This window comes from Ceraceosorus guamensis (assembly GCF_003144195.1).
Source record: "Ceraceosorus guamensis strain MCA 4658 unplaced genomic scaffold IE81scaffold_28, whole genome shotgun sequence".
In the NCBI taxonomy this organism is placed as follows: domain Eukaryota; kingdom Fungi; phylum Basidiomycota; class Exobasidiomycetes; order Ceraceosorales; family Ceraceosoraceae; genus Ceraceosorus; species Ceraceosorus guamensis.
Window position 1 is genome coordinate 78,307 of NW_020290023.1, and position 25,882 is coordinate 104,188.

Sequence of the window (25,882 nt, forward strand, 5' to 3'; positions counted from 1 at the left end):
GGGGGGGGAGAAAGAAGTAAGCGCAGGAATGACGGTAGGATTATACGAGTACGACAGCCGGCGAACGTGCTGGAGCCGGTGCTCTACTTTCGCCAAGCGGAGCTATTGAAGATGATGTGGATGTCGAGGGAAAGCTCGTCTGGCTCTGACGTCTAAAGTGTAAAAATCTTCCGGGACCTAGGCCTCTAGAAGAAGGTGAGGAGAGTTCAAGTTGAGAAGCTGATTCTGCTTCGCTGTCGTTGACCACTCTGTGGTTGATATTATGATTGAGGCTCACCTCACCGGCACTGGTAGCTGGTCTATTGCTCATCGTGGGTCTTACGATTCCATTGGACGATCTCGAAGCAGACTCGCGCGACCCTCGTCGATTTTGAAAACTTTGTGCAAGTGCAGCTTCTTGTCGAGCTCGATAGGCCGCACCTGCCGCGTCGCCCCATACGCTATTGCTCGACCTGGGTCGAAAAGAGGATCTACTGGCCGCAGCGTCGCTAGACAATCTTCGGGACGCTCGTCCGACATTCTCAGCCGTCCGACTATTTGACCTGCTCATTTGGGGCGTCGGGAGCGGTGTGATGTTGTGCATAGAAGCAGGTGCGGTCCTCGCTTCGCCATGCTCCCGCAGCACAACGTCGGGCGTACCAGCGCTCATCATCGCGGCCGAGCTTGGATCGGCTTCTTCTTCTTCTTTGGCTGGACTTCGAACAGATCGTAAGCGCGCCTTGATGCGCGCGACGAGCTGAGCCGCTCTAGCATTCAGCACCGCTTCTTCCCGAACGCTGGATGCTCGACTCGTGGATGTGGATCCGCTCTGCGATGCGCTGCCTTCCCCCCTTATCCCGGAACCCGCAACCTGATCGGAAGATCTTGGGTTGGTGCGTGTGGGCCTGCGCGAGTCTAGAGGCGCATACACGACCCTGTGAGCAGGTACAGCTACTCGCAAGCTCGAATTGTTGGCGCCAAAGCAAGAACCATTTCGTGATTGGGCAGGTACAAACACGACGTATCTGACGTTTGTTGGTCTGTGTCTTGATTGACTCGGAGTGGATGGGGAAGGGTTGGAGGTTGAAAGGGATCTGCTAGCGGAGTCCGCATGCTGATCCGACGCCGATGTTCTTCTAGGTCCCAGTCCCAATCTGCTTCCCGCCACAACAGCCGCGCGCTGCAAAACTCTAGATCCGGCCTGTCTAGCTAGAGCAAACACATGGCCCGGTTCCATATCTTCTCTTCGCTGTCCACTGCTTCCATCATCCGGCCCGACTTCCCAGCGGATCGTATCGCTATGGCTATACCTTGGCAATCCATCAGCTCCTCTCGCCGTGTATCCCGGCAACTCTTCGGATGGAGCCAACGAAGAGTTTCTAGAAATGTGAGAAGAAAGCCCTAAACCTAGGGAAGGCGATCGCGCACGTCGACGAGTCAGGGTGGAAAGTGAAGAGCTGGAATAGGCTCGAGCGCGCCGAGAACGTCCTCGAGAGGCACTGCCCGACCTAGAGGTGTGGCTGGCAGAGAGCAGAGTGGACGTCGAAGCGGCAGGAGTGGAGGCCAAGGCTGTGGCTGTGGGTATGGCTGTATGGGTGACAGCGGATGTTCCTGACGGTAGCGGTGTCGTGCGCATCGGCTCTGCTGCAATCTGATCTTGAAGTCGAGGGTCAGCACCTCCTTGCACTGCGCTGTCCCCATTCCTCGAAGCCGAGGGGACGAGTGCGTCATGTTGCAAAGGTGCTCTGGGTGTATGCGTGCCGTTTTGAACGTCGTCCGATCCAGCCCCAAAGGCGCACTCGTCCACCTGCTGGTCACTTGCGCCCGCATGTTGCTCTTGATCCTCAAAGGTGGACAGTGCGCTCATGAAAGTCGCAGCGCTGAGAGTGCTCGTTTGGCTCGCCTCACCAGCGTCTACGTGCCGTACGTGCCGAGTGTCATTGATCTGCGCTGCGATGGACATCGTGGCGGAGATGATATCTTGAAGAACGCTTGAGGCACAATTTGTGGGGGCCCTCTAGGAGAATCAGGATGAAGGGCTTGGAGCCGGGCGGGATGGGGCTTGGCAGATCGAAGTGGTGAGTGGCGATCGTGCAAGGTGCAAGCTACATCTAGACCTCGCGTGGCGCTTCCTCAGCTTGCGTTCCTACCCCTTGCCGATTGAGTCGATCAGCTCAAGAAGAACAAGTCTTGATCGGAGACATGTAGATTGTGATTGTCACGAAGCGATTGCAGATGGATGTGTGGATGGTTGTCGCTTTCGATGCCTGTTTGCAAGATCGAACATCAAGGCAAAAGGTCGCGCCGTTTTGATCGACGATTGGCGATGACTCGAGAAGGCGAACAGTGGTATATTCATTCACTCGAGACTATGTATACCCATCTCGAAGCGCTCCGAAGTCAGAAGTCAGAGGGCGGGCGGGTCGTCTTGACTTCTCGATTTGTGACATCCTTTTTGGTGTCAGATAATGCAACACAGCCCATCTGCACGACACACGGCCTTGCAGCATATATAGGTACCGGATACCGGGATAGCTTATTCACGCGGCTTTCAAATTACAATCAAAAATCGTAGATCGTCGCGAGGCTTGCTGCAGCAAAATCACACCGCCTACCGCCGCGGTGTCATGTGCCTGCAGCATGCATTCTGCGCTGATGATGATGATGAGTGGCTCATCCCGCGTGCCGCGCGGTCCAGCTCACCTTTCACATCGCTCGCGCCATCGCGCTGCTCGAGCTGCGAATCTTGAATCGCGCGCAGTAATCGAGGTCATTTGCGCGCGGCGGGCGAGTGAGCGATGCGAAACAAGTCACGTGAAGCGATGCGCATCGGCCGATAACTCCTGGGGGCGCCTTGCTGGAAGGCAATGCGACGCACCGCGCACGCGCCTCATCTGCCCGCATTTTGGAAGCTCCATCATCCATGTTGCGTTCGCAGGACTCCACTCATGACTTCACTCTGACTCGACGCTCAACGAGTCGCAGATCTTGCTCGCACCCACTGTGACCCAATCTTGCCCATTCGCCATCCGTATCAGGACAACAGCTCGTGCGACGACCCTCTGACTTAAGTTCAGACTCCTACAAAAGACACCAAGCGAGCCTAGCTTGGACGTACTACGAGAACTGGGCTTGCTCAGCCTCAGGCCTTCCATAGGTGACTGCAAAACCTCGCACCCGGCTATACATTCGATCTGGGGTGCTGAGTGCCGACATTGGAAAGCGTACAGGGCCGATAGCGGTACGAGCAGCGCGATCCGACCGGTCATCTTGAGGATCAAGGGCGATAGTATGCGCTTACTGCGGCTCCACACCCTGGCTGCTCTAGCAGCTCTAGCTCCAACTTGCGTACTCGGCGCTTCCTTTACGCTCACCGATGCCAAGCTGAGCATCACCTCGTTAGACGGAGGCTCGACGCGCCTTTCAGAAAGGTGCGTGCAAGCTTGACCAGCTCTGTGCTTCTTCGTCTTTTTGTAGCCCCGCACTCTTGTCTGAATTCTGTTCATCAACCCCACACGATTCACGTCATCAGTTTCACAGCCACTTCGACGCCTAAGCTCGAAAGACAGAATTTGGCCGCAGATGAAATTCTTAGGTTGTCCTTTTCCGTCAAGGATGCGAATGGAGAAGTGGCTGTACCTGATCAAGTAGCTGTCAAGGTGGACGACGATAAACGAAAGAGCATTGTCAATGCCGTAGCGATCAAACGAGGAAAAGCGGTGTACTCTCTGGTGAGCAATCTCGACTTGAGTGCGCAGGGAGCGGCAACTACTACACTAGACGTTCGCTCTGGGAAGCGGAAATCTTCCATGCATCAACGAGTATCAGGCTCGAGACTCACATCGGGGCTTCTCTTCACGCGCAGAAACCCGACAAATTGTCTCATCTGGGTCGAAGCATCACCGTATCCATCCTCGTAGGCAGCGCCGACCCTTCTCTCGACCCTCTCAACCTGCACCTACTAGACTTGCTTCTCCCAGGTCCAGAGCCCACCACCTCCACCCAGTTGACTCAAAGGGCTCGCCTCGAACAGGAACAAGGCTTCAAACCTTGGCCTGCTCGTTTCCACACCTTCGGCAAACCAGCGGCAGATTCGATGCCTCCAAAATCTTTGAGCGCCATTTGGGCCGGTGCGGTTCTGATCGTTCCTTGGACAGTACTGCTGGGATTAGTGAGTTGGGCGACCAATGATCAAGAGCGATCTTTTTCCTTGCCATACATCGGGTCCCGACTGCTGATTTTTTCGACTCTCATTTTCTTTTTCTCCCTCTCTCGTATTGCTTGCGCTGCGCGACGCGAACTCGAACAGTTGTCCATCCTGCTCCCTTCCCTCTCTTTCAAAGCACCAAGCCTCTCCATCATCGCCCTGCTCCTCTCGCTCTGCTACCTGGAAAGCCTGGCAGCCGTGTACTGGTGGAGTCTGACCCTATTCGAAATGCTGCCTTGGTTAGCGCTAGGCGGAGTTGTGGCCACTCTTACGGGTAAGGAAGCGCTGGGTCAATTGAGGAGGTGGAGATTGCAGAGCAAGAGTGCGCAGGCTACAACATGAGCCCCGCTTTTCGTTTCCGCTCGAGGTTGTCCTGGTCTGTGCGGAGACGAGCATCAGTGGAGGGATTGGCAGAGAATGTTCAGGAGAGGGAAGGGGGAAATCCATCATTTGTCCAGTTTTCCATCCCCTTTTTTTTGCTCCTTGATCCATTCTCATGTAGCTAGCTGCAGCACGATGAGATCATCAGAATGAACGCTCGACTTGAACATCAAATCATTGTCCGCTCGTCGCCCTACCGAGGCACCCATCACCCGTGCCTCGGTTGATGAACGGGTTACATTGGCCGGCAGTCTGAATCATCGTATGTGTTCCCACAATCCAGCTTGGCCCGCACTTTAAATGCTGTCACACACGTGTTCTCAGTCACTGAAGGCGTCCGCGCAGGCGCGCAGAAAGGGCTAGATATCTACAAGTGGATCCTTGGGGCGGATACGTATCGCACAAGGGCGACTGCAGTCATGTGCGTGCAGGTACAGATGGATAAAAATCTGTTGCATTTGACATAGACGACGGGAAGATTCGTGACCCCATGAAGAAGAGCGTACCGACGGAGCGACGTAGAGAGGCGCTTTCGCCACCGAGACAGGTAGGGTTTGTAAAGAAAGAACAAAGTTAGGAGCCGAAGGGGATTGGGGACAAGCACAGTGAAATGAATGTATATCAAATCTTTGACGCGCCAGTGAAGAAGGGAGCCGCATAAAAGCTGAGCAGAGTGAGGGAGACAAAAGAACTTTTTGCAACGAGGCCCGAGAAGATGATGTAAGCGTTGAGGGAGGCAAGACTCTGCGGACACGCCACGGAGGGCATGGAAATTGTAAATCTTGGCAAGGTGAAAGAAGATCAGAGACGAGTTTCATGACGATGAGAAAAGGGTGGGCCACATTCCTGGAGATGGGGCATAGAAGATCTTTAGACCAGTCGAGGAAAGACGCAAACTTCGTGTAGAGACGAGCTGCAGAGAGCTGTAGGTATCAATTCGACCGTTGCTCCATAGGGCTTGGATGATGCGCATAGTCCGCACCGTTCGCGTCGTTCTGGCCTGGACTCGAGTAGTGAGGCGTGCCCGTGCGACTTGGCGTTTGTTGTCCGGCAAATGACGCAAAGCCTTGCTGCGAATGCTGCTGCGAAGAATTGCTAGACATGAACGAGCCATCCATCGGAGCTCCATTCCTATCTCGGGCTGCTTGAGATGGGCTGCTATAGGGCGTCGCTCCTTGTGGCTGGCCCTGGCCCTGCCCGCCGTGCGCAGCATTCCAGGGCATAGGCTGGCGATGATGCTGATCGTCGCTGACAGGGCTTCGAGGATAGCTACCGTGTCCATTGCTTCCTTGGGACCGTCCGTAGCTTGCTCCGTACTCGGCAGGACCCACGGCTCTCATGGACGGAGGCGCATGGAGGTGTGGCTGGTGCCGATGAGAGTCGCTATCGCCCCATCGATTCGAGCCTTGAGCTGGAACAGCGACCGGTCGAGTGTACTGCGGCGTCGATACTGTCGTCGCTCTCACCCTCTTGGCGTGCTTCTCACACTTCTTGAGAATGTCCCTCGACGTCAACTCAGCAGAGCTGTTAAGCAGGTCGCGGTCTTGGAGAGCAACATCCAGACCTGGGGGCACGAGCCAGTAGTCGTCCTGGTGCTCGAGTAGATCGAGCACAGCACGGTTGGCCAAGAACGTCTCGTCCTTGGCAGGGTCCGTTCCTTTGGAGTACAGGATATTCGGGCCCAGCACGGTTGCCAAGTTTTGCAAATCCATCTTGCTACCCGTCTCCTCATCGATGTGAGAGAAAGAAGCGACCCACTTCAAGAAGACGAACAGAACTTCCATCGTATCTCTGTGCGGCTTTGGCAGAAGCACCGTGATCAAATGCATGATGCGGTGACGTTCCGATTCTGGCTCTAGCTTCTGAGACATGACGAATAACCTGTGAAGCTTGAAAGTCAAGAGGGGGTCGGGCAACTCGCGCAGGAACTTCTTCAGGAGAGCTGCAAGCTGCACTGGGTTGTCGTCTGAAAGATTGACTTGGGCACTATCCCTGTCCAATGCCTCGGCACTCGTCGCCAAGCGTCGAATGTTGCCGTTCTTTCGGAAGATCCCTTCAATAGACATGTCCATCTGGCGCATCGCGGAGACGATATCATCGACGAAGGAAGGAATACGCAGCTGAGAGGCAGAAGCTCCGAGCGTAGAGTCAGCGCCACTCCGCTCGACGAGGATCTCCAGAGGAATGGCGAACACGCCCTTTTTCTTGACTTTCTTGTCATCTTTGCCTCCCTTGAAGAGCTTACCCCAGAAGGTGTTCTTGCGCATGTCAATGACGTCGACGAGATCATCCAAATTGACCAGGTCCTTCAATGCGCTTTGCTGTAGCATCATGACCGCCATGTGCTTCACGATGAACAGCTCAAGCGCAGAGAGCTCAGCAATGCTTCGAACGCCCTCAGGCAGGGCTCTCCGCTGCTCCCGCAACTGCTCCGCCTCCAGCAACTGTGGAATGTCTGCCAAGGTGACCGCATCCAACGCGTGCGGTTCAACCTCGTCGCCAGACGGCTGACGCAGAGGTCCATCGTCTCGAATCCGCACATCGGTGTTGTGCCGAGCAAAAGCTGGCCTGATCGGTACGATTGCGCCAGGTGCGTGTGGCTGCCGGTATTGCTGTTGTGACAGGAGCTGATGTTGCTGGGCTGGCACAGGTGGCGGCTGATTTACAGGTGCGGGTGGCCGACCGCCTTGGGCTTGCCCCGCCTGCACGCCCGGTTGCCTGCTCGGCGAAGGGTCTCTCGACGAAGTACCCGGGGAAGAAGAAAGCTTCTTTTGCGGAGAAGATCTACCCGGTCCGTATTGATTTTGCTGGCCATCCCAACGTCCTGGCGAAGGGCTCCTCGGCTGCTGAAGGGACGGCCGCGACTCGGCTTGCTGTGTCGCGATCTCGGTCGGGGACGCCCTTTGCTGGATAGAACTCGTGTGCGTGTGCTGTCCTGAAGGGCTGCCAACGACAGTGGACATGTGCGGCACCTTCGCTTTCGTAGAAAGCTTGCGATCGAGCCCCATCGGTTTGACACGCTTGATATCTTCGTCCTTGTACAGATCGTGCGCTTGCTGTGCGGCGGTCTCTGGCACAAGCTCGACCTGCTGTGAGGCAGGTGGTGAGGCAGGCACCACACCGCGCTTCTTGAGCAGCGCATACAGACGATTGAGTGCAACCCTGAGCAAGAAGGCATACTGCTCCAACCGTGTGACGGCTTCGAAACCTCGGCGAACGCTCGCGGGTGCGCAGTCTGGACAAAACGGCGAATGCAGCAAGCCGGTAGAAGAGGCCGATCCTGATGACGGCAAAGTTGCGGAGCTGCCACCAGCAGCTGCGTTCTCAAGACCTCGTCTCACAGATTCGAGCGCGAAGTGACCCAGAGGCAGCGGTTCTGGTGCGTCTGCGGCTTGTTCCGGTTCTGGCAACTTGGACCTGGACGAGGAGCCAGGCTCTCGATGCACTACTCGCCGGCAAGTCTTGCACCGCAAACAGCTCATATGCCAGCGCAAATTGATGCCCATCCGTACGCACTCTTCCTCAACAGTCTGCGAACAAGCTACGCAAAGGTCCGTTGCGCTCTCTCCACCCTCGCTATTTGAGGCGCTAGTACTGCGGGGCAAGCTACGATATCCATACGGGCGGCCATCAACGGCAGTGTCACCGTGATCTGCGGACGAACCGTGCCCGCTTGCGCTTCGAGGCGATTTAGCGCTCTCGGACCCTGCATCGCCATTTGAGTGGCCTTCCCTTGCAAGGAAAGCGAGTTGATCCAAGAACCACGAGATGGCCTTTTTGTTATCGTACTCTCTGTCAAGCTTGAGGGCTCCAGTCAGGGCTATTCTGATTAGAATCTTCAGGTAGTGCGCCAGGCCTGTGACCAACGAAAGAAGCTCTTGCGTGATGCCCATGCGCTGCGCACCAGTCTCTTGAGTATGTGACAGCAGCGAGAAGAAATTGACGATCTTCTTGCACAGCATGCGTGCTTCTCTGATGTGCGATATTCCCTTTGCCCCTTCTTTGCGCGCTTCCCGCTCGAGGTCGTCGATGGCAGAGAATAGGATTTCGACGTGCAAAATGAAACGCTCTGCCATGCGCACACCCCCCAGATACTTTCCGCTGCTCACATTCCGGAGCATGTCAGATATGCAAGCAGCCGAGCTTTCCTCGAAGGCGCTGAGCACGGTCCATATGCGATACACTTGCTCCTCCATGAGCCGCTGCTTGTGCTTGAGACTCGCTGGTGTTTCGTGCGCCTCGGTCTCCAATGCCTCTGGTGTGGGATCTGCCGAAGACGACAGCGAAGATGCAGGTGCCACTCCTGTGTTGGAGGGCTCTGGCACTCCGGGCAGAGTTGTGGGCTCGGCAGCAATTTGGGCGGAGTCTTTCGGTGTGGACCCTGTCGGGCAGAGCTTGATGTTCCAGAACTACACGTGACAGAAGTGTGGCGATTTAGCGGCAATGACATCACGACGCAAATGAGCCTCAGGCTCACCTTGTGTATCATGTAGCACTCCGGATGCCAGTGCTCATCGCGATTGTTTCGGTTGATCTCGACGAACTGCTTGAGAATGGCAGTGCGGCAACCAGTGCATCTGATGGCGAATCTGGAGGAGTAGTGAAAGTGGCAGAAGACTTGACCGTCATGCTCGTAGTACGAGTCTTGCGGGCCAAAGACGGTTGGACAGACGGAGCAGGTGAAATGTTCGACATGAAACTTTTTGCCTGTGAGGCCGAAAGGGAGGAGCACCGGTCGTTCAGGATCATCCGTCGACATTGCAACCCTTCATCCATGCCTCTTTGTCGCTGTAGCTATTACTTACCTAATGCTGTGATGTAGCTACCTCTAAGTGCACCACTGCACTTGGCACAGATCAGGTCAAGACGCCTGAAGTAGTCCACCTCGCAAAGGGGGAACAGCTTGCCAGAAGCCTGTGTGGGGCTAGTCTTGCGTTCAAGCCCATCGCCGCTGTTACTGGAGGGAGATGACTGCCCCATTTCGTCGGTTGCTGGGAAGAACTTGGCTGCCACGACCTTGTTGCAGTCCTTCATGGCGCAGGGAACATAGAGTGCGCAGACGTGAGCAGGGCGATCTTGCCGTGGGGAAGCGGATCAGCTGTTTCTGATCTCGACTTACCCTGCAACGGAAGCAGTCCAGGTGATACACGACTCCGAGCGCCCGAACAAACTGTCCAGTCATAGGCTTTCCGCAGGCATCGCATGTTTGATCTCTCTTGGACGAAGTGGGCCCGGATCCTCCACGATCTTTTGGAGGGCGCGTTGCTATTGTAGTTCCTGTCGAGGTCGTGCCTTGCGTGGCGGCTGAGAGGGGCGGGCCATCCCTGGTCGGCGAGCGTGGCTTGAACGCGCGAGATGGGCTTGCGGTGTCTATGCGTGGCGGGACTGGTCTCGTGCCAAGCGGCGAAGACCCGGCGCGAGGTGGGATCGAAGGCCGTCTGAAGCCTTCGGAACCTGCACTTGCATCAAGACTTTGGCCGCTCTCCGCCACCATGCTATCTTGTCTCGCAGGATTCCGGGGCGGGGGCGCAAAAACGCTCGAGCTTGACGTAGCTGACGAGCTCATCCCGTTTAGTCTTTCGTCGTCGTACCGGGCCAGTGGAGACTTATCCAATGATGCGCCAGGTGGAGCCGATGCCGCTTGAACCATGCTCACGCTGGTAGGTCGACCGGACCCGGTCGCTGAGCCGCCGAGCGCATTTGCGATTCCTTGCGGGCCAGACATGCGCGCAATGCTGGGTGGCCTGTGAAGAGCACCCACTCCGGCAAAGTTCGCAGGAGCTGTATCGTCTGCTCGAGTGCGCGAGATGCCTGCGCCGCCACCATCTAGTATTGTGCTACCTCTACGGCTCGAACTGCCACCAGCGTTGCTAGACTGATTATAAGTGTCGGAAGACATCGTGATCAGCGCTAGAGACTTCGAGAGGCGGCGCAAATGAAGTCCTGAATGCGAGTCCTGCGATGCTTGGATGACTTGATCCTGCTCGCTGGCAGAATGAATTACAACCTGCCTAGGCCTTGCCCTGAGCGGCACCGGGCTTCAGCGGGTGACTTGTGACCCGGTGAGAACCCGACTCAGATGCGTGCGCGAGGTTCGCACCCTCGGCTTTGAGAGGCAGTGCGGAGCGTGCGTGAGCACAGATGACTTCGAGTATCTGCAGTGGATCGCAACCAATTGCCTGTTCTGTATTGCTGGACCAGCGTTCAGGTAGTGATTGGACGCGATGGCGGAGATTTGTCGTGCGCGCGGCCGAGGAAGCTCCAGCTCTGCTGACGCCAATGGCCACGCGGTGTAGGTAGTAGTAGTGCTAAGGTGAGACACTTTCGTGCGTCGAAGTGAGTGGTTCCCTCTATGAGATTCGGAAATCACGTTCTCGCCAAACGAGGCTTGGGAGCGAGTGTAGAAAGGGCTGAGGACGATGCTGTGCGATGTGTGTAGATTCATGTGATGACCACAGCGAAGTGGTGTTAGGGCACGCGCACGCGCACGAGAGAAGCGGGGGCAGGCAGGCGTATGCGCAGGCATCCAGCAAGCAAGCAGTGCGTCCCTGGTCAGCTCCCTGTACAGTCAGAAATTGGCCTCCGCACGATCCAGACCATCCCGGCCATCATACACAGGCGGAGTACGCGGTCACACAAGTCACGAGTGTAGATGCGCTGACGTGGGCGGGCGGGGCTCAGCGCAGCACAATGCATGACCGGAAGTCGAAAAATCAATCGGAGCACCATACCAGTCAGAGTGTCATAGGCGCGCCTCCGCGAAACGCCGCAGGACCATGCATCATCATGAGGTGCATCGTGTCGCGCGCGCAACTCAGTATGCACCAGCAAAGGCGCGAGAGCAGTGAAGATGATAGATCAGTGACCTAATTTGTCATGCTCGCGTGCTGTAGCAAGGCTTGCTATTTCTTGCTTCTTGCTGCTGATTGTCCAGCACAATAATAGTAGTAGTAATAATAATCACGAATCTTTGTTTTGCAGATCTAGAACGAGATCGGGGTAACTCTCCCAAGACTCACCCAGCATGCAGCTGCATGCTGCATGAGCACTATACTACTCGATTGTGACAACTTGCTAGCTGCAGGCCGGTCAGCTCTGCTTCCGACCGTATTGACGATGTATGATTCACAAAAAGCCGCCGCATCAGCAGGCCCTACATGATCTCTCTCATTGGTTCCGAGAAATCACCGGCGCACGACATCACAGCCCCAAGGTAGGCAATAGCTACTGTAGATGCATGGCCCCCGACCATTGCATACAACGTAGTCTTTCAATTTCAGGTGACCTGTCAAATATAAACAGCTCAGTGAGCTCAGGCTCGAGAGACGTGTTCGTAATAAGAGGCGGTGAGACTCCAGTCTGTCAATGCGAGGCCACAGCGGAAGTATCTCTACCGATATCCGTCTGCAGCAGCCCATCAAAGATGCGTCGACCGAAGCTGCGGCGGAGCGGCGTCCTCATGTCACATCCAGCGAGAGGCGTGAGCCAAAGGCCGACTTCGCAATTCCACACTCCTGATCGACATGACCAACAAAAAGCCGTTTCACTTCTTTTGCAGAAGACGTTTCTGTTCAGGACATAAGGGAACGCGTGACTGCTGTGGCACAAGACGTTCATTATTCTTTCCCCTGGCTTTTGTGGGCTCACCCTAGGTGCACTGTTGAAGGTACCCACAAGCAAAGCTTTGCCCAGGTACCGTCCGGCGCCTGAAGCTCGTGGCAGTGCGAGCCCTTACTTGATGTATTTGTAGGTTTGTGGTGTATCCTGCTCTACAAGTCTCACAGCATAATTCGGACTGGCAAGGCCCTCGCGCGAGGCCAGAACTGACTGCACTGTCACTTGCAAACACGTCCGTGCAACGCTCGCAGGAGTCTTGGGAGGGGCAAGGGAGAAACACGTCTTCGCAAGTGTGGGTGGCCAGTGCCCACCTCTGGCCCGAAATGATGGCGGAAGAGACTTTGTTCAAAGTTGTGATTGGCCCAAATGCTTATTGGCACGAATTTGATGGCGTCAGAACGTTGCGCTGCTTCTCGACCGCGTCTTTCGAGTCACCATTAAATTTGCTGAATGGCGCGGAAGAGACGCTGCGCACCCGCTGTGCACTTTCATCACTACCATCACTGTCACTTTGTCAAAGCTCAGGGTGGAACAAACAAGACGCTTGTTGCGTTGACCCGAACACTTCACGGCTCGCGATCAAGGACGCTGACAGACGCGAGCCACAAAAATCTAAATCACGGAATGACGTTTGACGTTTACAATGACTGTCAGACTCGCGACTGTCGATGTGCGCCGCAAGGTTTCACAGATGTTCCTTTAGCTCGTGAACGAGTCATCATTGTTTCCCGACACAGGACACGATCCGCCAAAAGTCATCTATTGGCGAGAAAAGCACCATAGCTCTCCCGACGAGACGACGACTGGGGTTTGTCAGTATCTGAGAAGTACCAAGACGTCCGCACAGCGAAAAGAATGTTCTCGACTAGCGATGCTTTTTCGTCCAGCCGAGACTCCGGACCTCCGTGTCACGGCGGAGTGCGAAATCGCTGCATTCAGATCGGTCACGAGTCTGCGTTTTGATTCTCGATCTCCACCCAGGCAGCCAGCTGACTTGGCTCGGTCGGTCAAAGGAGGCGAACCAGGGCTACGCGCGAGACCCCTAATAATTCAAAATTGTGAATTTGGTTGCTTGGTATATCCATCATCATTCATCGATTCGCTTGCATGGTCTGTGGTCACCTAGCTCCCTCGTGGCCCTGCTTGCTGTCCCACCTTACTGACACACGCCTCGACAGGCTAGGCGTCGGAGCAAGGTCAGCAGTCGTGAAGCTCACATGACTGTGACAAGCACCACGATTAGAATAAAAAGTGTGAAGCAAGAATCTGCAGGCTTTGCGCTGGATGACGTGTCAAATTGCTTTCCCGTCGGATGTACGATGCATGCACCTCTATTCCCCGGCTCGACCTCCGCTTCTTTCGATATAGCTTCAACATCACCAATCACGAATCGTGAATTATGAAGCAAGTCTGGCTGGTGACCATATCCATCGTGTATGTTTAGGAATGAGTGATGGGCTTGGTAAAATAGGTCGCCAGCCGAATAGCGATTTGAACGTGTATGGCAACGACCAGGTGCGGCCGGAGCCCAGGCGAAATTGCAAGGGCGCGCTGTATCAGATCTAGCCTAGACCCGCCTTTGGTTGATCGACAGTAGAGGCCGTGTATTCGGCAGGGCACGAAGGGTGTGGGAAGCTGTTGACATCCGCCACGCTTCGATGTGGTGGAGGTTCGCACTCCGCCCCAGCGGACATGGTCGGTCGGTGGGTCGGAAAAGGGGTGGGTGGATGCGAAGGAGACCGCTCCGCACGTAGCGGTAGACATCAATCAGGACTCACTCACTGTGACTGCTGGAATGGAGGCGCACGGAGAGCTCGCGTAGTGCCATGAAGAGACACTACTCTCTCATGAATCAAAATCCAAAGTGTGCATGGCCGCCAAAGCCAACAGATCTCGGCGGGCTGACAGGACCATCGAGAGTCGGCAGACCTGCCTTGCGAGCAAGCTTGGTGCTTGTCGAGATGAAAGCGTTCAATTGAAATCGTGAATGTGAATCACGAATATTCGAGCCGTGCACCTCGGCGTCTTGGCCAACGGCAAGATCAGCCGGCCGCGCGTGTGCATTGAGTGCACCTTGTAGACGTCCACTTAGGAGCAGCAGCTGCTGCTGCTGCAACCTTCGAAATTTCACGATTTGACTTCTGCCAAAAGCTGTCGATGGTGCATCTGCGCGGGTTTCGAGATACAGAAGAGAGAGATGAGACAGACGCGCACTGCAGCAACCACTCACAACTGTGGCCATGCAGCTGCGCTTGGGACCAAAGAATTTCGTTCTGCAGATCCTTTGCCAGCATGCATGCATCTGTGGCGAGCGGCGAGCAGCGAGCGGTCTAGCTGTGCTGCTGCTTCTCATGGATTGAGCGGCTGCTGCTGCATGCATGCTGCCAAGGTCTGCGAATGCGCCTCCACGGCTCACCGTTGCATGTCGCGCATACATGCCATGCAGGTATCTGCTGCCTGCCACACATCTCCGAGGTTTGGCCAGTTCAGAGGTCAATTTCGCCAAAATCAAACTCACGACTGTCCGACAGCTACAGGTGAATCGTACACGTGTACGTGTGGCTCGGCCTGAAGACTTACAATTACCATCAAAGCAACAACCAACGTTGATGACTTACGAGCCAAAACCACTCAACATCTCGTGATCTCGCTGACGACTCCTCGCGACTGGGTTGGAATCTCTCAAGTCTGCTAGCGTCCACACCAGCACGTATCGCAGACGATCAGCAGTGGGAGATATCGCCTCCACCGAGAGTTCTGGGGCGTGACTTTTGACTACAAATCCACAAATATGTCGCACGCACGAGTGCCGACCATTGACCCGGACGGTCAGCGAGAGGGGGATGCGGGTGCCATACCGCTCTCTTCCCTGCGACCGCCACACGCGCCGGCACGTCAGCCATCCGAAGAGTCGTTCGGAGGACCACCGCCAGCTCATTACGCCCATCCGCACGGCTTCGACAATCCAAACTACTTTGAGGGCTACGATGTCGGCAATCAACCTCGGGAAGAGGATCTCGCACCCTCGGCTTCGGCTAGTGGGAGCGGAAGCAGCGCAAGTCGCCAGAATGAGAAACAAGGTTGGGGCAAATTCGATACTTATGTAGGAGGTCGCGAACATGCCCATCAGCATCCCTACAACGGTGAGTCCGAATGCTTGCGAAGCCCACAGCTGTGCAAGCGGTTACGAGATCGTGGATACGTTCTTCGAAGAGCACATTCTGGTCGCCGAGGGACAATTGTCAGGCTTTGATGAGGGCGCCCGTTCATCGCCCGGAATGCCGAGCCCTTCTTGTTCGGGCGCAGTCATACATGTGCAGCCAAGACTTGCCATGAACTGGAATTGCCAGAGCGAGATCAGGCCGGCCGCTCGATCAAGTCGCTGGGTGGCGGGAGGGGTCGCACGGCAGGGTAAATCTGATTGACGTTACTCACAGTATACCTGCCTTTACCACGAGGCAATCGCAGCGGTCCCTCGTGCAAATTCGCGGTGTACATGCATCTTGCTTCTGGATTTGGCGTGCTGACCTAGTGTGACTCTCCCCATTCGTACCATCCCCTCTTCAATCCACGCTCTTGGTTCTCGCTTTCAAACGTCTCGAATACTCTTCAACTTTACCGACATGGCTTCTCCGTCCGGCGGGTCATTCGCCATGCGCGACCTCTCGCCAACTGCTCTTACCCATGCTTCCCGCTTGCTCAATGATGACAACTCTGGCGATGACTCGGCGGACACCTCGCGATCGCCTCGTCACGACTACGCTGCGAATTTGTCCTCGACTATGCTCACCGATGCAACTGATCCCACCCTGGTCGGTGCTGACCAATCGAACGAATCATCACACCTCCTTGCTTTGCCTTGGCTCACCGCCTCTAACCACGATGCGGCGCATTCTCGCCTCCTTGACGACCCACATCCGCACAACACAGAGGGACATGGCCACACTGAAAAGAGCCACTTTCAAGGCGCCGCCCTTCAAGAGGACGGACTCCCTCACCATGGAGCAGGCGGTCATAATGACGAGTCGTCGGATGATGAGACTGACGACTTCAATTGGAGCTCCGACGAGGACGATCCGGACACTGTCGTTGAGGCGGATGGCACCAAGAGAATTCGCGCCAAGAGAGGTCGCCGGATCTACATGTTCCTGATGAACCTCGCCCGCCCTATTCGCATCATGATCCTGGGCCTGCTTGGATCTGCCATTGCCCTAGTTCCCTTCATCGTCGTTCTCACGGCATTCCCCAGAAACGCAGCTCGCCCGCAAGTGGAGGTGTGGAGCATTTGGGTTGCCATCATCTGGGCTGCTGCTTGCGGCACATTCCTTGTCTTGAACTGGGTTCCTACTCTTCTGGAGAAGATCGCGACCGCCATCTGGGGCAAAGTTCCCGCGTCATTTGCGGTGAGTCGGACCATTTCGTCTTTAAAAGTGAGGCTCATCATCTCATCTTCCTACATGATGCGCAGAAATACGTCGAGGTCGTCAAGGCCACTCTCATCTGGGCCAAGCTGATGCTCTGTATCGCTTGGGCTTGGATTTCGCTCGGGGGCATCATTGGCATCGAATTCGGCGGCCAGAACGACCAGGTGCGACCGTCCTACTTCCATTACGTCTTCCTCACGCTCCAAGCTCTCTTTGGCTCCAGCGTCATCATTTACGTTGAGAAGCTTTGTCTGCGCCTCATCGCTACGAACTTCCACAAGACTGCCGTAGCGGATCGCCTCGAGACCAATCAGAAAGCTGTGAAAGCGCTCGACAAGCTCCACGAGAGTGAGTACGTCAAAGGCAGCCGGGACCAAAGTCGCCGAGCGACTGGCAACTGGGCGAGCAAATTCGGATTCGGAAGTCGTCCCGCCAGCCCTGGGCCCAACACGCCTGGCCATCGACCCACCAAGAGTAGTGGGGGTCCTGGCGGCTACTTTGGTACCGCTGCCACACAGCCTGCCAGCTCCGGCTCTGGCACCAAGACCCCTCTTCAGCGCACGCACCGCAAAGACGGCAGTGGCAACAAGACACCGACGTTCGATGTGCAAGCAGGAACAGGCCTGCACAGTGGCAGAAGGCCAAATTTTGCATCTCAACTCTCTGAAGCTCTCACAACGGCAGCAGGCAAGAAAAGTAGGCTCTTCCAAGGACGCAAGGCGCGCTCCCAGCAGTCGGCCCGCAAGCTAGCCCGAAAGCTGTTTTATAATTTGGGCCACCATCGAGACTCTTTGGTTGCGGAAGATTTTTATCCTTACTTCAAGACCACGGAAGAGGCTCGCGAAGCATTCGGCTTCTTTGACGCTGACAACAACGGCGACATCTCCAAGGCGGAGATGCGCGATGCGGTGCAGCGCATCTACCGCGAGAAGCGAGCCCTCGCGGTTTCGCTGCGAGATATGGGCTCAGCTGTCAGCAAGCTCGATGGTGTGCTCATGTTCCTCGGCCTCATTATCATGGTGTTCATCTGGCTGCTCATTTTCAACCGCGACTCGACTGTGGCGAACATTGTGCCCCTGTCAACATTCGTCGTTGGCTTCTCGTTCGTTTTCGGAAACTCGGCCAAGACCATCTTCGAGAGCATGATCTTCATCTTCGCAACTCATCCATACGACGTCGGGGACCTCGTCTGCGTGGATGAGAACTGGATGTTCGTCGAGTCCTTCGGTATGCTTTCCACCACCTTCCGTACGGTGACGAACCAGTACATTGTCGCACCGAACGCGATGCTCGCGTCACAAAAGTACATTTTCAACTCGAGGCGTAGTGGTGCGACTTGGGAAGTCACATTCATCCAAGTCGGCTTCGACACTCTCATCCAACTCATCGACGAATTTAGAGCGAAGATGAGACAATTTGTGAAGGAAAATGATCGCGAGTGGGGAGGAGGCTTGGAAGTCAATTACGATCAAATCTCGAACCAAAACTCGGTGCAGCTGGTCATTGCCATGGAACACAAGGGCAACTGGCAGGATTGGGGGGCCAGATGGGCGCGCCGAACGAAACTCATGCGCCACGTCAAGACTGTCTGCGAAGAGCTCGGCATCGTCTATTCGTTGCCTCCTCAGCCCGTCACTTTCCACCCCAGATCTGGCAGAGCTCCATTCCAGCCCACCATGTCTGCAAAGACCAGCTTCATGTCCCCTCGTGCTGCGCGAATGCCCGGCTCATCGGCAGCTGGCGCTGAAGGTGGCGGCGGCCAGGGAGGCGGGTCTTTCATTCCCGTCGGCTTTACCCAACCAAAGAAGAAGGAGGACGAGTCTAGTTGATCTGCCTCGTCCTTACACATTGTTTACAATAGAAAAAGCGACTGCTGTCGCTAGCGAGGGACGGCCGCTGTGCTGCCTCCCCCTCTCCCTCATTCTCTCTTCTGCCCTCCCTCTCTCGTGCCTCTCTGCTTCGCCTCTAGATCCTGTCTCCCGTCTCGTTTCCCTGATCTCCTGCATTACCTGATCCTTCACCTTCATTACGAAGGACCATTCTCGCACGGCATCTTCCATCAGTCCACCCTCCCACTCTATTGTCGGACGTCGCCAGCACACCCAGCCCTCCGCGACGCACCGCTTTGCCCCTCAACACGCTCCCACTTTTTGTACTGGCATACCGCCGGTACCGCACATTACACGTCTCACAAAGCATCCCAAAGAATCGAGAATGGAGCACGAAATGAATGAATGATTTGTATTGAATGGCCTTTCCACGGCATCTAGTTCGGCTCTTTGTTGTTTGTGAGCAAGGATTGAGCGACCGAGAGCGGGCAAGAAGCGGCTGTGACGATTCCATGGAGCTTTTGAATCTAAATTGGCTCGAAGCGAGGAAGGTAAGCTCATCGTACATGCAACTTGCCGTTCATATGACACCTATAGGTATCAAGAGCATCATCAGCCGCGGAAAATCACCTTACGCACTTGCCCCGCCTACATATTGATACAACAGCTGCGATTGGTCAGGTCAAGTCTGCCACGATTGCTGCGCGCGTTAGGCATGTGTGCTCACAGTGAGTCGAGATTGCCATGCATAGCTGGTTGTGACCGACGAGGTGTTGGGATTTCATGTGAGTCACGGCTAGGCTATTCTGATTCGCGATTCCACAGCTTGGCTTTGAAATCATGTTATTCAAGATTGATGGGCATCGGGGGACACGTGTCTCGTCGAATTGGTCGCGCGTGTGTGCGACCCTTGTGGCCCAGAACACCGAGCCGGTGCTGTTGGGCCACAGCTATACGTACACACGAGACGCGCGCCGCCTTGCAGCACAGACACAGACCTGCTGCGCATCGCGATTAGTCTTGCATGCATGCATGCATGGGAGGTCTGCCTGACGGGCTTCATCTCAAATCAAAATCGATCCTGCTTGATACCTCCCCCAGCCCGCGCGGGCGAACAGTGCGCGCGCATTCAAATGCAATCGCGCGCGCGCATCGAGCCTTGCCTTCAGCTCCACCACCACATCATTCTCGACTTCGATATCAAGCATCGACCCATCGACTTCGTATCGCTCAACCTTGGAGCGGTCTCTTGCATTAGCACACTAAACAGCACCAACCTCAACACTCCAAGTCAACATGTCTGGTCGTGAGTAGGTCGTTTGCTTTTGCTTGGGACGAGATTGGTCATGCCTAGATTACCGGCAGGGGGGGAATTGTGTGCGGGCAGCACCGCGCCTAGCACGACTGGTGGCGATCTTTACCGTGAAGCTTCAGGCCTTCAGCACTGACACGGTATGCTGACTTCACACCTTTCACCACATTCCTCGTTGCCAATCACTTCGTCATTGTCACAGGCGGAAAGGTGAGGATCATCACAAGGTGCACATCTCATCACGATTTCTTGCTGACATGACACTTTATCGATCGACAGGGCGGCAAGGGTCTGGGAAAGGGCGGCGCCAAGCGTCACCGCAAGATTTTGCGTGACAACATCCAGGGTATCACCAAGCCCGCCATTCGTCGTCTTGCACGTCGTGGAGGTGTCAAGCGTGAGTGATGGGACCCCGTCGTTTCTTCCCTGCTACCATTGACTCTCGGTGTATTGACCCGTGTTTGCACGCCTCCGTCACAACAAACAGGTATCTCCGGTCTCATCTACGACGAGGTCCGTGGATGCCTCAAGCTCTTCCTCGAGGGTGTCATTCGTGACTCTGTCACCTACACTGAGCACGCCAAGCGCAAGACTGTTACTTCGCTCGATGTCGTCTACGCTGTGAGTCTCACTTCAGATCCGCGGTTCTGTCACCTTCGTATGTTCTGACGCCCTCGCTACTGCATCACCTTTCTCGCAGCTCAAGCGCCAGGGTCGTGTTCTCTACGGTTTCGGTGCCTAAGCAGCGTCGCTTCGCCGACACTCACACGCCGACTTGCCCGCCTTTTTTGAGCGGCTCGATCAGTCTCACACTTTTGTGTAAAGCATGAGCCCTCCTTCTCACGTCTTCCAGTCGCTGTCTCATAGCCAGGCCCACGAGCCCCATTGTAATCTTGTTCTATTCCATCGTGTGAGGTGCTCAGACACTCACGATCCATGATCATGCTATCATCATAATCACGCTGTTCATCGCGTGTGTTTGAATATCGGCTCGAGATGTAGGGGAAGATTACTGGAGGCTTTACAGAGAGCGTGTAGATGTCACGGCAGCGAAAGGAACCGGCCCTGAACCGCTGAGACATGGTGATGGTGGTGCAGCAGCTGAGGAGGCAACGCAGGCAATGTGCACTTTGGAACAGGACAGCAAGGCTTCGACCTCACGAGACAGCATCGCTTGCCTCGATCTTGAGTCCACCTTTGCTTTTCTTGATGGAGAGGAACATGCTGACGAGATGTCGGTTGGGAAAACGCCAAGAATAAGCGAGTTGGAGCCACTCTGAATTGCGCAGAAGTCGGGCGAGTGTGGTGCGAGATGGTCTTCGCCGTTGTCGCGCACGACACTTGTCAGTCGGGGCTTGGCATCGGTGAGAGATTGTGCAACCAAGAGGCGGCTTCTTCGGGTGCCATGACGTAACGAGAAGCGTTGAGCGTACCGGGCAGGCCCGAAGGTATTTGGCCGGCGCGAGAAGTGGTGCTGCTGGTGCTGCGCGTGCTGGCACTTCCTGAACTCTCTTTAGCCTTGCGAGTAGGCGAGAAGAGATCGCTGCGAGATGTTCTGGAGAGGGACAAGGGGCGCATCGCGAACGTTGAGGACATCGGCGAGGAAGTGGCAGAGACTGAAGATTTGAATGGTGTGCTCGGCGACTCTGGGGAGCTGTGAGGTAATGTGGGACATGGTGGAAGAACTTCGTTTGCAGTCTTTATCGACAATCCCGATGAGGAGGCTGATGTTGATCTTTGGCGTTGCTGAGCAGAATCGCCAGTGTCTCGCATGGGACCTTTGGAGCGAATCAGCGTCGCTTGACTGGTGCTGACGCGTTGAGCGTGCATCACAAGAGCGGTGCCGTCGACTCCGCGCCGAGCTGCCACTTCGCGATGATTGGTCGGAATCTCCTCGATGAACGAAAGCAAGTCTTTCACCAGCCTCTGTGCCTGGTCATATGTCTCTACTCCCCATGCTGCTCTCGTTCGATTTGGATCAGCTGCGTGCTTGACATCGGACGAGAGCGCGCATACCTCGGCAACGCGCTCGAGCACGGTTACGCAGCGCTTGGCAAGCTGCCGGGAACGGACCGAAGATGCCCTTGCTGTGCTCTCGGCAAGGAGAGCATCGTTGCGCGCTTGCTGCAACGCCGTGTACAAAGAAGACGCATTGCTGCGGGAAGACAATCCTGAGTAGCTGAGGCGAGAGCCTGCAATGTGGTCACGCGCTTGTCCTGTGGGGCTGCCATCGACCCCATCCGACATTTCCAGCGAGCCTGAGTCACTTGCTCTGCTGGCGGCGCCAACACAAGATCCCAGTACGCGCGAGAAGTCGCGGCTCGTGTCGTTTCGATCAGGCCGCACCGTGCAGCTCATATCGGTGTCCGCGGGCGATGTGGGCCGCGACTTACTTTGCCGACCGTCGTTGAGCACCTCGACAGGATCTGGGTGCGCATGGCTGCCTTGCGAATCTTGAGGTGCGGACGGGGCACGTCCCGTAGAATCGACCACAGGTCTGGAAGGGATCTCGTTCTCGATGACCCAAGAGTCAGGCGAAGCGGGTACAGGCTGTTCCAGAATCTCGGCGCACTTTCGACTGTCAGAGTTCTTCACACTTTCGCGGTACAGCGACATCTTTTTCCCTGTCGTGTATTCGACAGCAGCTGGATCGCTGCTGTCCATCTCTTCGTGCAGGCTAACCGCATCTTCTGATGACGTGCACGAGAAGCGCGAAGTGGCCATATCGTCCACATTCAGGAGAGGCAGTCCATCTACGATCATTGAGGTCCGAGACTTGAAAGCTAAATCCGCAGTCGCAGACTGCTTCTTCGCACCGTCTCCGCGCAGCGCCGCGGATCCGTAAGGGCCAGATGGTCCAGAAGCTGAGGGCTGAAGGGGTTGCATCTCTTCTTCGCAGCCCTCCAATTGTCGCAGTGTGTCGGCAACACTGTCGGACGGGGGCGATGGCGGTCCACTGCGCGGTCGCAGACGAGACTCGGAGTGATGCTTTTGAAGATTTGACACCTTGCTGGTCTGCAGGTCACCGACGATCGTCTGACTGCCGCCATCAGCCTCACTTCTGTGAGCGGGGTCGGCGCGGGTTGAGAGATTGCCGGTGACGTTTGATGTGGCAGGTTCGGAAACTGCAGCCATGGGTGTAGAGGTGGCAAGACTCTCGCTCAACGTTTCGGCAGAGAGTTGATTCTGCGGCGTAAGTATCTGCGTTGAATTGGAGATGTGCAGCGCCGGGTCACTATGAGGCGCCGTTGCAGCAGCAGCACCAAGCTGAAGTTTCCTGCTAGCGCCCGAAAGGACGGCATGCGACTGTGTCAAGGGCTGCCGCAGGGGTTGAACGCTCTTGAGTCTGGAGAACTCTTGCACTGCTGCTGTCGCGTCCTTGGCAATGCGCACACGAGAGTCTTCGCGGATTGAGTCTTGGCTTCGTAAGGGGTCCATGTACGGCAAAGTGCTTTCCTCGGCGAAGCTCTGCGCACGGTCTCGTGTTGGCAAGGAGATGATAGATCTGCGGTAACGGGAGCGTTGGTTGGATGTACCTGCTCCGTGCTTTGCATCAGCAATAATAGGTGCCCCAGTAGAGGACCTGCCTACTTGTAAAGAGCGGAACGAAGCAGAACTTGGCGGAAGACTCCCCGTTCTCCAGCGCGCGTCTTGGACGATGCCCAGCGAGCCAGTTGGCAAAGATCCCGTCGAAGAATCTCTGGCACCAGGCTTCAAGGCAGTGTCGTTGGACACTCTATGGCGGGCAAGAGGCGCGACATCCTGAGAGAGTAGTGGGCCCACATCCTCGTGCGAATCGTACCTCTGACGATCTGATCTCCCCTTGCGTCGCTCGAAGAAACCTTGCCCGCTAGCAGAGAAATATTTTGGTAGGTATGGGAGCGCGCTCTCTGGCCCCGACAAACGTTTGGGTAAACTCATGCGTCTTCGAGGCACGTGCTTCTGCAGTGTATCACGAGTCGACGAAGTTGCAATGTTTGAGTCGCTCGTGGAACTATCTGCAAGGATGCTTGTTGAGTGCGAAGCCTGATTCCGGAGCTGTTTGGGGGGATTGCGAGCACTTTGTCTGATAATGTTAACATCATCGCTGCGAGACGGAGACAAAGAGGAGAGCATCGCATGGCGTGGAGTTGTGACCTTCTCTGTAAGCTGCTCGATTGCGTCCTCACCGCCCTCGGCCGATTCGTCGACATGTAGGCCAAGGAGACCGCTGGCGCGCGCACTTGCTCCAGCGAGAGATAAACTGCGTTTCGTCACCGAATGAATGCTGCGCAGCCTCTCGAGCGGTGCAGAACGGCCTTCTGTAGGCGACTGGCCCTTGCTGATTCTGCCATGGAGTGATTGGAGTGACGCCGACGAGCCTTCTTCGTGTTGGACCGTGACTCGAGGGATCATGCTGGGAGGTGGTTTCCGCTGAAGGTAAGAGTCGCGCTTTGACCCGGTTCGAACGCTTGGTGTGGGGGGATCAGACCGCAAGATGCTGCGACCGGATGCCCGAGAGTCCAAGTTTGCTTTGGATGCGGGAGCACGATGGCCTTCCGTGGTAAAGAAGCTGGTGCCATTCGGCAGGACCTTGTCAAATAAATCCGCAATAACTGGTCAATCAAGTGTTTCTCTCGTGATCCCGTGGAATACACCCGGCTACTCACCTTTTTGATGAGATTAGCAGAGTTGAGCTGGGCGTCAAACTCGCGAGAAATGGCATTCTGGGCCTCCGTGGAAGCTGCCGAGGAGTTCGACGCATCGTCGATGGGACTCCCTCCCGCACTGCTTGCCAGTGCTTTGTTCGATTTGAACTTGCCTTCCACATTCAAGCGCGATGAAAGCTTTGACATCAGACGACCCGACTTCCAATGTCCCGCGGGGGATGCCAGGGGCGGTAATCCATCGTCAGCTCCTGCGCCATGTCGCGCGAGCCGACCGTGATCCTGAGGGCCCGTGGACATTAGGAATCGCGCCAGCTGGAAGAGACCAGAAGCACGATGATCTTTAGCAGAGCACGCTATCGTCATGTCGTCCTGCTGGTACTTACTTCTGATGTACCGGTCGAGGGGGCGTCAGTCTCGGCTAGCAAATGGCGCGAGGTGGGCATTATCTCATCCTTCGGCATCAGTTGCGCTTGTCTCCCCCTCGGCACACTCGGACTCTTGGCCACCTTTGTGGGTGTAATCAGTCGCGGGTCGGAGGCTTGGCCGATGCTCAGAGTGTTACCTTGCTGATCTTGAGATGCTCCATGGCGAGATGTCATCCTGCGCGATCCCAACGATCCATTCAGAAAGTCTTCGTGCGAGCTCTCGAGCGCGTGTGACGCCGGAGCAGCACTGGATTCAAGCGTATCGCTGCCTGCAGTAAACATTTCGGCAAGAAGAGACGGATAACGGTGACGATCCGACCAAGAGGTTTCCGGCTGGGCTGCGACAGATGCATCACGAGCAGAATGGGGCGGATCATGTGGCGTTGGAGGGAATGAGCCAGGAAACTCAACCGGTGCTCCGCGTGCCCGAACGCTGTCGAGGGAAACAGACAGCTTTCGATGAGACGCATTGCGTATCTTCGGGCCAGCCAGCGAGCTTGCCACTAAGTTGAACGGTCCCTGAGAGCGCGTGTTATCGGACCAAGCGACCTTGACCCCGGTTCTCGTCGGCGAATGGGCTTCCTGCATGACTGCCAAAACGTGAGGCGCTCAAATGAGGTGGCGATGCGTCCGGAGTAAGAAAACAGGGCTAACCGGCGAGACCACGCGGCAGGCCGATCTCGCAGCAGCTCTGAGTGTTGCGCGGTAACCGCCTCAACTTCCCTGAATAGTCGAATTAGCAAGAGCGGCTGCCTCCTATGGTTCTTGGATAGTGATGGAGCAATCTACCGAAAAATCATTGGGCATCAGCGATTCTTGCGCCGTAGTGGTGGTAGCCTCTCAAGCCGGAGGTAGCAATCATATGCTACTCTATAATCCGACTATTGCGTAGACATTCTTTCCAACAGCGATCCTGAGCCCAAGACTGGAGGCAACGAGCCTTTCAGTATTGACTTCTTTCGATGCGTGCACGCGCGATACTGTCCATACTTCCTGTCCAATCTCTCGAGCCTTGATCAACAAGCACCGTGCGAGGCCCCCCTGTGGAAAGTCCATGGC

At 55.8% G+C, this 25,882-nt stretch overlaps 7 protein-coding genes across 7 annotated transcripts; 3 read left to right on the top strand and 4 right to left on the bottom strand.

The window, feature by feature from the left end:
• Window positions 1-99: 99 nt before the first annotated feature.
• On the bottom strand, window positions 100-2,431 carry IE81DRAFT_323308 (hypothetical protein). Its single transcript, XM_025513899.1, has 2 exons — window positions 278-2,431; window positions 100-185 (listed from the first exon to the last, which is right to left on the bottom strand). Exons 1-2 carry the CDS (start codon window positions 1,940-1,942, stop codon window positions 153-155), a joined length of 1,698 nt encoding a protein of 565 aa, XP_025369711.1. The 5' UTR covers window positions 1,943-2,431; the 3' UTR covers window positions 100-152.
• Window positions 2,432-2,901: 470 nt separating this feature from the next.
• IE81DRAFT_323309 (hypothetical protein) lies at window positions 2,902-4,741 on the top strand. The gene is made up of 4 exons (XM_025513900.1): window positions 2,902-3,410; window positions 3,512-3,710; window positions 3,845-4,150; window positions 4,289-4,741. Exons 1-4 carry the CDS (start codon window positions 3,271-3,273, stop codon window positions 4,526-4,528), a joined length of 885 nt encoding a protein of 294 aa, XP_025369712.1. The 5' UTR covers window positions 2,902-3,270; the 3' UTR covers window positions 4,529-4,741.
• A 525-nt stretch (window positions 4,742-5,266) lies between these two features.
• IE81DRAFT_120859 (RhoGAP-domain-containing protein) lies at window positions 5,267-9,656 on the bottom strand. The gene is made up of 3 exons (XM_025510176.1): window positions 9,373-9,656; window positions 9,045-9,274; window positions 5,267-8,976 (listed from the first exon to the last, which is right to left on the bottom strand). Exons 1-3 carry the CDS (start codon window positions 9,599-9,601, stop codon window positions 5,500-5,502), a joined length of 3,936 nt encoding a protein of 1,311 aa, XP_025369713.1. The 5' UTR covers window positions 9,602-9,656; the 3' UTR covers window positions 5,267-5,499.
• Window positions 9,657-13,498: 3,842 nt separating this feature from the next.
• IE81DRAFT_323311 (hypothetical protein) lies at window positions 13,499-14,100 on the bottom strand. Its single transcript, XM_025513901.1, has one exon. It carries the CDS (start codon window positions 13,946-13,948, stop codon window positions 13,625-13,627), a length of 324 nt encoding a protein of 107 aa, XP_025369714.1. The 5' UTR covers window positions 13,949-14,100; the 3' UTR covers window positions 13,499-13,624.
• Window positions 14,101-14,663: 563 nt separating this feature from the next.
• On the top strand, window positions 14,664-18,844 carry IE81DRAFT_323312 (hypothetical protein). Its single transcript, XM_025513902.1, has 3 exons — window positions 14,664-15,327; window positions 16,115-16,587; window positions 16,653-18,844. The coding sequence occupies exons 1-3, from the start codon at window positions 14,976-14,978 to the stop codon at window positions 18,435-18,437; spliced, it is 2,610 nt and encodes an 869-aa protein (XP_025369715.1). The 5' UTR covers window positions 14,664-14,975; the 3' UTR covers window positions 18,438-18,844.
• A 785-nt stretch (window positions 18,845-19,629) lies between these two features.
• On the top strand, window positions 19,630-20,671 carry IE81DRAFT_323313 (histone-fold-containing protein). The gene is made up of 5 exons (XM_025513903.1): window positions 19,630-19,743; window positions 19,952-19,959; window positions 20,029-20,146; window positions 20,237-20,370; window positions 20,450-20,671. The coding sequence occupies exons 1-5, from the start codon at window positions 19,734-19,736 to the stop codon at window positions 20,489-20,491; spliced, it is 312 nt and encodes a 103-aa protein (XP_025369716.1). The 5' UTR covers window positions 19,630-19,733; the 3' UTR covers window positions 20,492-20,671.
• Window positions 20,672-20,962: 291 nt separating this feature from the next.
• IE81DRAFT_120995 (hypothetical protein) lies at window positions 20,963-25,552 on the bottom strand. The gene is made up of 3 exons (XM_025510177.1): window positions 24,782-25,552; window positions 24,399-24,710; window positions 20,963-24,321 (listed from the first exon to the last, which is right to left on the bottom strand). Exons 1-3 carry the CDS (start codon window positions 25,409-25,411, stop codon window positions 21,094-21,096), a joined length of 4,170 nt encoding a protein of 1,389 aa, XP_025369717.1. The 5' UTR covers window positions 25,412-25,552; the 3' UTR covers window positions 20,963-21,093.
• Between the last annotated feature and the right edge of the window lie 330 nt (window positions 25,553-25,882).

Excerpts from the sequence above, each read along its gene's own strand:
- IE81DRAFT_323308 (XM_025513899.1), bottom strand. The coding sequence starts at position 1,942 with ATGTCCATCGCAGCGCAGATCAATGACACTCGGCACGTACGGCACGTA. Across the intron at positions 186-277 it reads CAGCTACCAGTGCCGGTGAG|AGGCCTAGGTCCCGGAAGAT; the intron begins GTGAGCCTCAAT and ends ACCTTCTTCTAG.
- IE81DRAFT_323309 (XM_025513900.1), top strand. The coding sequence starts at position 3,271 with ATGCGCTTACTGCGGCTCCACACCCTGGCTGCTCTAGCAGCTCTAGCT. Across the intron at positions 3,411-3,511 it reads TCGACGCGCCTTTCAGAAAG|TTTCACAGCCACTTCGACGC; the intron begins GTGCGTGCAAGC and ends TCACGTCATCAG. Across the intron at positions 4,151-4,288 it reads GGACAGTACTGCTGGGATTA|TTGTCCATCCTGCTCCCTTC; the intron begins GTGAGTTGGGCG and ends GAACTCGAACAG.
- IE81DRAFT_120859 (XM_025510176.1), bottom strand. The coding sequence starts at position 9,601 with ATGAAGGACTGCAACAAGGTCGTGGCAGCCAAGTTCTTCCCAGCAACC. Across the intron at positions 9,275-9,372 it reads TAGCTACATCACAGCATTAG|GCAAAAAGTTTCATGTCGAA; the intron begins GTAAGTAATAGC and ends TCGGCCTCACAG. Across the intron at positions 8,977-9,044 it reads AGTGCTACATGATACACAAG|TTCTGGAACATCAAGCTCTG; the intron begins GTGAGCCTGAGG and ends TGTCACGTGTAG.
- IE81DRAFT_323311 (XM_025513901.1), bottom strand. The coding sequence starts at position 13,948 with ATGTCTACCGCTACGTGCGGAGCGGTCTCCTTCGCATCCACCCACCCC.
- IE81DRAFT_323312 (XM_025513902.1), top strand. The coding sequence starts at position 14,976 with ATGTCGCACGCACGAGTGCCGACCATTGACCCGGACGGTCAGCGAGAG. Across the intron at positions 15,328-16,114 it reads CCATCAGCATCCCTACAACG|AGGGACATGGCCACACTGAA; the intron begins GTGAGTCCGAAT and ends CGCACAACACAG. Across the intron at positions 16,588-16,652 it reads AAGTTCCCGCGTCATTTGCG|AAATACGTCGAGGTCGTCAA; the intron begins GTGAGTCGGACC and ends CATGATGCGCAG.
- IE81DRAFT_323313 (XM_025513903.1), top strand. Across the intron at positions 20,147-20,236 it reads ACGTCGTGGAGGTGTCAAGC|GTATCTCCGGTCTCATCTAC; the intron begins GTGAGTGATGGG and ends CACAACAAACAG. Across the intron at positions 20,371-20,449 it reads CGCTCGATGTCGTCTACGCT|CTCAAGCGCCAGGGTCGTGT; the intron begins GTGAGTCTCACT and ends CCTTTCTCGCAG.
- IE81DRAFT_120995 (XM_025510177.1), bottom strand. The coding sequence starts at position 25,411 with ATGCAGGAAGCCCATTCGCCGACGAGAACCGGGGTCAAGGTCGCTTGG. Across the intron at positions 24,711-24,781 it reads CCTCGACCGGTACATCAGAA|CTGGCGCGATTCCTAATGTC; the intron begins GTAAGTACCAGC and ends GGTCTCTTCCAG. Across the intron at positions 24,322-24,398 it reads CTGCTAATCTCATCAAAAAG|GTCCTGCCGAATGGCACCAG; the intron begins GTGAGTAGCCGG and ends TTATTTGACAAG.